Source organism: Galeopterus variegatus, unplaced genomic scaffold (assembly GCF_000696425.1).
Source record: "Galeopterus variegatus unplaced genomic scaffold, G_variegatus-3.0.2 Scaffold106, whole genome shotgun sequence".
Lineage (NCBI taxonomy): Eukaryota > Metazoa > Chordata > Mammalia > Dermoptera > Cynocephalidae > Galeopterus > Galeopterus variegatus.
The window spans coordinates 131,757-140,853 of record NW_007726217.1 but is presented as its reverse complement, the minus strand read 5'-3'; the positions used below and the strand labels follow the sequence as shown (position 1 = coordinate 140,853).

The following is a 9,097-nucleotide window of genomic DNA, read 5'->3' as shown; positions in this document are numbered from 1 at the left end:
ATTTTGCCCTATTTGATATAGTTTGGCTTATTATGGGAATTCTAGGTCAACATTTATTTTCCCTCAGTGTTTTGAAGATATTCCTTTGCCATTGGCTTTCTGTCGTTGCTGTTAAGACGTCTGGTATCAACCTAATTGTCTTTGTAGGTAATTCTTATCTGGTTGCTCTTTTTCATTTTTAAGTTTTTTTTCATTGTAAGTATTTATGGGGTATAGTTTGTTGTTTCGGTACATGCATATATCATATAATGATCCAGTCAGAATAGTTAGCATATCTATCATCTAAATATTTATCTTTTCTTTGTGGCTATAACATTCAAAATCCTCTTTTCTGGCTATCTTGAAATTTATAATACAATATTATTAGCTATTGTCACCCTAGAGCACCAGAACTTATTCTTCCTATCTAACTGTAACTTTGTAACTTTGTACTACCAAACCTTTGGTCTACTAACCTTTCTCCATTGCCTGCTTCCCCTCCCTTTCCCTGCCTCTGGTAACCACAGTTCTACTCTCTATTTCTTCTTTTAAATTTATTTTTCTTAATTGACCCATGATAATTGTCTGATTTATGAAGTACAATGTTATTTGGGTATATTCGTACTATATGCAATGATCATATTAAGACACTTAGTAATCCATCACCTCAAGCATTTGACCCTCTTTTTGTTGGGAACATTCAACATCATCTCAGCTAGCTACTNTATATGGGATCCGAACCCGGGGCCTTGGTGTTATCAGCACCACACTCTCCCGAGTGAGCCACGGGCTGGCCCAGGGTCTTGCTTTTTAAAATTCAATCAGTTTTCACCCTTTGAATGGAAGTATTTTGTCTATTCATATTTAATATGATTATTGATATGGTTGGATTGTCTCATATCATTTTTTGTTCCTCTGTTCCTCCTTTACTGCCTTCTTTTGTATTAAATATTTTTAATGTACCATTTAAATTCCTTTGTTGATTTTTTACTATACTATTTGAGTTATTTTCTTAATGGTTGCACTAGGAATTACAATGTGAATTTTAGCTTATCAAAATATAATTAATTCTGATAAAATATTGAAGAATTGCTCTAATATATCTCTTTTTCACTTTCCTCTTTGTGCTATTGTTGTCATCTACATTACATATATTTATGCTATAAACCTAACAGTAGTTATAAACCAACAATGACATTATAAGAAGTATTTAATATATTTAAAAAATATATTATTTTTTCTTTCTTTTTTTTGTGGTGCCTGGTTGGTATGAGGATCTGAACCCGTGACCTTGGTGTTTATAAGGCTGCACTCTAACCAACTGAGCTAACTGGCCAGCCCTATGGTGTCCATTGTTTCTGATGAAAAGCCAGTTGTTGCCCTGTATACAGTGAATTGTTTTTCTCTTTTACAATTTGCTCTGTCTTCAGCTTTCAACATTTTGACTGTAATATGTTTGGATATGGCTCTTGTAGTATTTAATCCACTTTATCTTCATCAAGCTTCTTTGATCTATAGACTAATGTTTTCTTTAAAAATCAAATTTGGAAAGTTTTAATATTTTTTTCTCCCCCTAAATCACTACTACTTACCCTTCTCCTCCTCTTCCTCCTCCTCCTCCTCCTCCTCCTCCTTCTTGCCTATCCCCTCTGAATCCCATTATGTGTATGTTGGTATGCTTGATGTTGTCCAATAGTTCTCCAAGGCTCCGTTAATTTCCATTCAATCATTTTTCTCTTCATTCTTCAGATTGGGTAATTTACACTGATCTGTCTTCAAGTTTACTGATTAGTTCTTATGTTGAGGCACTCTATTGAATTTTTCATTTCAGTTATTGTACTTTTCAGCTCTAGAATTTCCATTTGCTTCTTTTTAAAAAATAATTTCTATCTCTGTTGTGATTTGTATTTAAGTCATTGTTGTCATACTTTCCTTTAGATCTTTTAACATGGCTTCCTTTAGTTCTTTGGATACATTTGGCTGCTTTATAGTTTTTGATAAATCCAACATTTGGGGACATTCATACTTTCTTGTTTATTTTCATGTTTCATAATTTTTTTGTTGAATACTGAACATTTTAGGTAATATATTGTAGCAATTCTGGATTCTTACTTTCCCCTCTTGAAGACTGTTATTGCTTTGTCGCCACCGGGCCGGCCCTCCTTTAGATCTTTTAACATGGCTTCCTTTAGTTCTTTGGATACATTTGGCTGCTTTATAGTTTTTGATAAATCCAACATTTGGGGACATTCATACTTTCTTGTTTATTTTCATGTTTCATAATTTTTTTGTTGAATACTGAACATTTTAGGTAATATATTGTAGCAATTCTGGATTCTTACTTTCCCCTCTTGAAGACTGTTATTGCTTTGTTTATTTGTTTGTTATCCCTTGAATAAATCTGTGAAATATGTCTTCCCTGCAATATATGGCCTGTGATGTCTCCACTCAGTTGTTTTCTCCTTATTTTTATTTTTAAGGCTTGTTTCCTAGGGGTTTCCCCAGTGTCTGCATAGCTTAGTGTTGAGCCAAAAATTGGTTATAGGTTGTGCTCAAAAACCTCAAGCCAATAAGGCTTCCTCTCTCTGCCTATGGTTATTTGTGTGGGCTGGGAGGGCAAACTTCAGGTTGTTTTCAAGCCTGCCCTGGCTTTTACTCTTCACCATACTCTCTTGTGTTTCCTCTGCATATATATACATGTATTCATTGGCCAGGGATGTGTGGGTGGCTCAGGGCCTCTTTGGTCTCTGCTGTGCATTCACTCAGCCTCTAGTTAACCCAAGATGTATGAAGAGCTTATTAAGGCCCCTATGGCTGTGTCACCCCCTGGAATTCCCTGTTAAATCCCTGACTAGTCTGCTGGTCCATTGCTTGCCCCAAACAGTGCCAAAACCTCAGCCTAGCAATGCTGCTGGTCCTCCCTGTTCTTGATACTATAACTGACAATGCTCCAAATTAAGTGCAGCTCTGTGACAGTGAAGATGAAGCAGTTGGTTCATATAGCCTGCACCAGTTGGGTTGAATTATTGTAACTGATAGAGCTGGGGTCTTGGGGAATGGGAGCAATCTCAGGCAAAGATACCAGAGTCATTCTATTCTTACTCAAAGTTCAGTAAGTTTCATGAGTAAATGTTTCTTTATTGTATACCTTTGATTGATATCCAGAGTGAAAAAATGGTTGTTTCTGACAGTTTTATAGTTATATTGGGTGATAGGTTTTAGTGTCTTCCTTACTCTGTCATGTCCAAAGTCAGAAGTCTGGAACATTTTCTTTCATTTTTTTTGGTGGCTGGCTGGTACAGGGATCCAAACCCTTGACCTTAGTGTTACAAAATGGCGCTCTAACCAACTGAGCTAACTGGCCAGCTTCTGGAAAAGTTTTGACCACTATCATTATCTCTTTGAATATTGCCTCTTCCACATGCTGTGTATTATCTCCTTCTGGAACTACTGTTAGTTGAACTTGGGACTTTCTTATTCTTTTCTCCATGTATCTTAACCTCTCCTTCTTATTTTCCATCTCTATGCTACCTTCTGGGCAAGTTCCTCAGGTGTATCTTCCAGTTCACTAATTTTCTCTTCCATGTCTCTCATCTACTATTAACTCATTGATTGTGTTTTTAACTTCATTGACTTTTTTTTTTTTACTTCTGGAAATCTGATTTAATTCCTTTTCAAATCTTCCTCATCTATTTTTCAAAGCTTTTAATTCTCTCTTTATGTTTTTAGTTTTCCCTTTAAGTCTTAGAACTTTTAAACATAGTTTAAAAGCTGTTTTGTTTTAGCTGATGTGACACTAGCTCCATACCAGATAAATCCTGAATTCTCATTGGCTTAACTTAATACAAATTTTGTTCTTATTTATGTCAGTCTGTATTAGTTATCTATTGCTACATAATAAATTATCCCAAAATGTAGTGCCTTAAGGGCTGGCTGGTTAGCTCAGTTGGTTAGAGTGCAGCATTATAACACCAAGGTCAAGGGAAACAACATATATCTATTATCTTATAGTTCCTGTGAGTCAGGAATCTGAGCACAGCTCAGCTGTGTTCTACCTGGGTCAGGTGTCTCACAAGGCTGCAATCAATGTGTTGGCCAGGGCTGCAGTCATCTCAAGGCTTGACTTGGGGAAGATCTGCTCCCATGCTTACTCACATGGCTGTTGGCAGGCTTCAGATCCTCACTGGCTATTGGCCAGAGACATCGGTTCCTTGCCATGTGGGACTCACCCTAGGGCTCCTTACAGCATAGCAGCTTGCCTCCCCAGAGCAGAGGCTCTGATAGAGAGATGTCTAAGATGAGAGAAGGTGTCTAAGACAGAAGCAATGAATGGTATGCTTGTAACCTAATCTCAGAAGTGACCTCCCATTGTATCTGCCATACTCTACTCATTAGAAGTGGCCAGTAAGAAGAGGCCACACTGAAGGGGATGGGATTACATAAAGGAGTGAATGCTGGGAGGTGGAGATCATTAGGGGTTATGTCAGAGGTTGGCTTCCATGATGTTCACCCATTAGCTCATCTTCAATGGAGCTTTATCTATGAGGAGCCTGAGTGGCCTGGTTAGGAGTGGGTCCCCCAGGAATTATTTTGCAACTGCATTGCCTCTTTAAGAAAATTTCTGGTCTGGAACCATTTTATATTAATTTTTAATGGGGGGGAGGGATCACCTGGACCATGCATGCCCGTGAAGATGCACAGTCCAATCCGTGTGAGGAGCAGCTCATGGGTACACATACTTAGGGGATTTGCTTCCTCCCCCTCCCCCTCCCCCCAGTGTCTGTACTACAGACTAGCTTTCTTGTCATCAGCCTGCAGTGAGGATAGAGTTTTTTTCTAGTTTACCTTCTCCTCAAAGATTTCCCCTTTCCTAGCTTTATGCAGGTTCTCATTTCCAATTCCATGCTTCATGTGGGCCCAAAGTCTTCTTTCTGTGCCCGAGTGGGTGTTAAACTTAAGCCTTTTGGTCACTGAGACGAGCAACCCCTGCTCCTACCTCCCACCTCCACTGGGCTGTTTGCAGCATTGGCTCACACATTTAATATTCTGATTTACAGTCTCCTCTTTGCTTTTGTCCCCTGGGGAGTTATCTCGCTTTCTTGTGAGCTCAGCTATGCATATAAAATGGCATTTGTTATATTTTATCCAGTTCTAGAGTGTTTTGAAATGGGAAGGTTTCCCAAAGGTTATCTAAACTAAATAACATGCATAAAGCATACAGGATGTTACCTGGCCCCCAGTTGGACCCACTAACATAAGCACGGACAATTTTCAGTTAGACCCAAAGAGAGTATTTTCCTCTAAATATCTCACACACTTGGAAATGGCTACAGATTCTGAGTCTGGTTTGGAGAAAGGCTAAGGATCGTATTGCTCAAGAGGATTCTTCAACTTCTATTCTCCTCCAAGTGGGGATTGGGGGAAGCAGGGTGGAAGTCAAGGCAGGGATAATAAGAGTATTCACAGTACAATGTTACAATTTTGTAATTGGAATTTAGTAAAGATCAACTCAGGTGCAATATTCCTCTGAGGATCTATATGAATCTTTGTTTCCCTTGGGTCCTGTTCCCTTGTTGGAATCCAAAAGCTCCTCTTGGCCATTTGAGCTGGAAGGTGTATGGCCCCAGGAAGTTGCTCACCCTTCCTCTGTTTGCCTTGGATAGAGTTGGTTGTGGGTGTAGCCTATAAATGGGACTTTAAGAGCTTCAGAACCCCTGGGAAAAAGAGGCCTCTTATTCTGAGTGGTATTGTCACTGTGATTTAAGAACCTCTGCTAATAGCAGTAGCTAATGTTTATTGAGCATCTACTATGTGCCAGATATTATGCCTAGTGCTTTACACACAGCAGAGGGTTGGAGATAAAGAAATATGCCACAGAATGAGATTCCTTCCATTCCTGGTGTCCAGACTCGAGACCAGAATGCTTTCTGCTAGGGTTAGACCAGCTCCTGTGTGCTCCAGGAAGGACCCCCTGGGCTGGATTTGTTCTTGTTGGGGAGTGTCTTGAGCCTAGCCCAGAAATAGCAGGAGTTAGTTCAGCACCTGTGTTTTAGGAAATACCCTGGCAACTGTCCTTGGTGCCCCAGAAACCCAGAGTGAGGAAAACTGAGAGGAAGACTACAGGGGGTTGTGGTGAGAGCCACAGCTGCCACATGTGTGTGACTTGTGTTGGTCAAACGTGAGAGAACTTAACTTCTACAGGATCTTGAATTGATTGTCCACGGCCTGTGGTTTCTATACACTTGTACTGAAGTTCCTTTAGAAAAAGCTAAAGAAAGACATCCAGAAAGTTCTTCTTTTTAATTACTGGGCCCACATTGGAACCACCAAATCTAAATCTCTAACAAATTTGGTTTTGAACTTCCACGCAGCCAAAACATAGAGAGGTGTGTAGTTAGAGAACTCTGGGTTCAGATCCTTGGGGGTGGGGCCTGAGTTAATGTCGGTTTAACAAGCTCCCCATGAGATTCTGATGCTCAATCAGCCTTACATGGAGCCAAGAAATATGGCATTTAATTTCAGTTTTACCACTTAACGGCTCAGCAGTGGGGCCTGAGTTAATGTCGGTTTAACAAGCTCCCCATGAGATTCTGATGCTCAATCGGCCTTACATGGAGCCAAGAAATATGGCATTTAATTTCAGTTTTACCACTTAACGGCTCAGCATTCTCGAACAATTCATCTGCCCTCTCTGAGTCTTAGTTTGCCCATTGGTAGAATGAGATAAAAATTTCTGCTCTGTTTGAGGTAGAATCTAGTGAAGTCATGTTATGCTTTAGAAGCTGAGTTATGGTATTTTACACACGGATCAAGCCACTCCTTTGAGCCTCTGTTAACTGCACATAAATATGATGCCATGAATCTTTTCTGGGAGGTGTCACAAGTTGCAGCCATGGGATACCTGCTGTTACATTCACCAGAGGATGCTATTGAAGACCTTGTCCATGACTTCATCCAATGGCCTCTACTAATCATCCAAGGGGAATTTCTCTTGGGCTCAGTGACAGGTATATTTGTGGTTCTCATGAGCACTTGACCTGTGTTTACCAGGTAGGCCCTGAGACCTTCACATGCCACTAACTGATGGTTTACTATGTGCCAGTACCTGCACCAAGTGCCTCACATGTTTTTCTTTGAGTCCCCCCAATAGCCCTATGAAGAGGGTACCATTACCATTCCCATTTGACAAGTGAGCAAAACTGAGACCCCCAAACTTTAACTTTTCCAGATCACACTGCTAGGAGGTGGCAGAGCCAGCACTTGAATCCTGTCTCACTCCATAGCACATGCAGGCAACCCTCAGGCTACCCTCTCAATGCTTTGGCTGCTCAAAAGCTCAGGGTCAAATATGTACCCATCTCGAGCAATATTCAAGGTTTTGTCACCTGTGTTCTGGGTGTAGAGCTTACCTCTGGCACCACGTTTTCCTGCCTTTATTTTTTCTCTGTGCCAGTTTCCTCATGTAATGTGAATGAAGCTGAGACCTCTGTGGTATATTTAGTCTTAGTGTGGTGGGGTGCAGCATGCTTCCATGAACAAAATTTTTGTTTTGCTTTTTTCTTACTTGCTTTAATTTTTTTTTAACACCATGTATTCTGCACCACAAAATATCAAAAACAAAAACAAGAACTTCATCCAGCAATGGCTGAGCTTTCCTCAGAGGGTGGGGGCAGGGAAGGAACTGGTGGGCCAAGCCAGAACCCTAGTGAGAGGGCAGAAGGTGGGGAGGCTCGGAACACTTGGAGGTTAATAAGTTTTGCTCCATCCTTTACCCATTAATTTCTGTTCTTGGTACATATCTCTATAGGTTGCTTTCAATCAATTTTGTAATTAGTGGATTATAAATAATAAAATAAAAGGTGACCTCCCTTACAGTCCCCACCCCCATACTGGGTAAGAGGGTGGATGTCAGGTCCCTGGTTGTCTCTGTCAGGGTCGGGTGAAAGAAATGTGAGGGGCTGGGACTAGGTGGAGAGGAAGATGTGGTGGTCAGGAGCCTGGGGTACAGCCAGACATCGGGGAGAGGCATAGGTGGTGTGGGGGTGGGGCTATTTGGAGGAAAGACTGGGCCCCAAGGCTGGTCTCAAGGCAGGCCTGAGGAGCAGCACAGGGCAGAAGGGCGGCCGCCTTTCTTTGCAAAGAGTGAGGGTTTCTTTTAGAGGCACGGCCGTTGCAGTTCTAGATATATGCCGAAGGCAAAGCGCCTCAGCGACCCCCACCCCATCCCAGCACCTCGGTAACTGTCCTCCTGGTCTTCTGCCCCGCCCCAGCTCAGCGAGGAGTTGAACCAGCAGCTGGAGGCCGTGTGCGGGTCCGTGTTTGGGGAGCTTGAGTCCCAGGCCGTTGACGCCCTGGACCTGCCCGGCTGTTTCCGCATGCGGAGCCACAGCTACCTCCGGGCCATCCAGGCCGGCTGCTCTCAAGACGACGACTGCCTGCCCCTCCTTGCTGCCCCTGCCTCTGTCTCAGGGAGGCCCGGCTCCTGTGAGTACTTCCTCTCTGCGCCTGGCGCGGCTCTAGACTGCAGAGCGCCCCGGGTTCGTGCTGTGTGACGTTGGGCAGGTGGCTTGCCTCTCTGGGCCCGATGATGGGGAGAAAGCAGCACGTGCAGTCCGCGCGGCAGCTGTGGCCTGTGGGACCACGTGGGTGTGTCGGGCGGCGGGGGGGGCCAGTACCACCCGCGGGGACACGTCTCTGATTCTGCGTCTCCGCCGCCGCCGGCCGCAGCCTTCAACTTCAGAAAGGCCCCGCCCCCCCTCCCGCCGGGAAGCCAGGCCCCGCCCCGCATCTCCATCACCGCCCAGAGCAGCACCGACTCCGCCCACGAGAGCTTCACCGCGCCCGAGGGCCCCGCCCGGCGCTGCAGCTCCGCCGACGGGCTGGACGGCCCCGCCGTGGGCGCGCGCACCCTGGAGCTGGCGCCGGTGCCGCCGCGGGCCAGCCCCAAGCCCCCCACACTCATCATCAAGACCATCCCCGGCAGGGAGGAGCTGCGGAGCCTCGCGCGGCAGCGGAAGTGGCGGGCGCCCATTGGGGGGGAGGGGTGGGGGGGGTGGGGGGCCGCCCCGCGGCGGCACCGGCGCCAGCTCCAGGGTGCGCGCGCCCACGGCGGGGCCGT

The 9,097-nt window shown here is 44.1% G+C and overlaps 1 protein-coding gene across 1 annotated transcript in view; it reads left to right on the top strand.

The window, feature by feature from the left end:
• DLGAP3 (discs, large (Drosophila) homolog-associated protein 3) overlaps nucleotides 1-9,097 on the top strand; it is a 45,756-nt gene that overhangs the window by 10,802 nt on the left and 25,857 nt on the right. Inside the window, exons 4-5 of the mRNA XM_008585242.1 lie at nucleotides 8,250-8,463; nucleotides 8,707-8,958. Coding sequence (XP_008583464.1) covers nucleotides 8,250-8,463; nucleotides 8,707-8,958 — 466 coding nt within the window. The remainder of the gene's footprint in view (nucleotides 1-8,249; nucleotides 8,464-8,706; nucleotides 8,959-9,097) is intronic.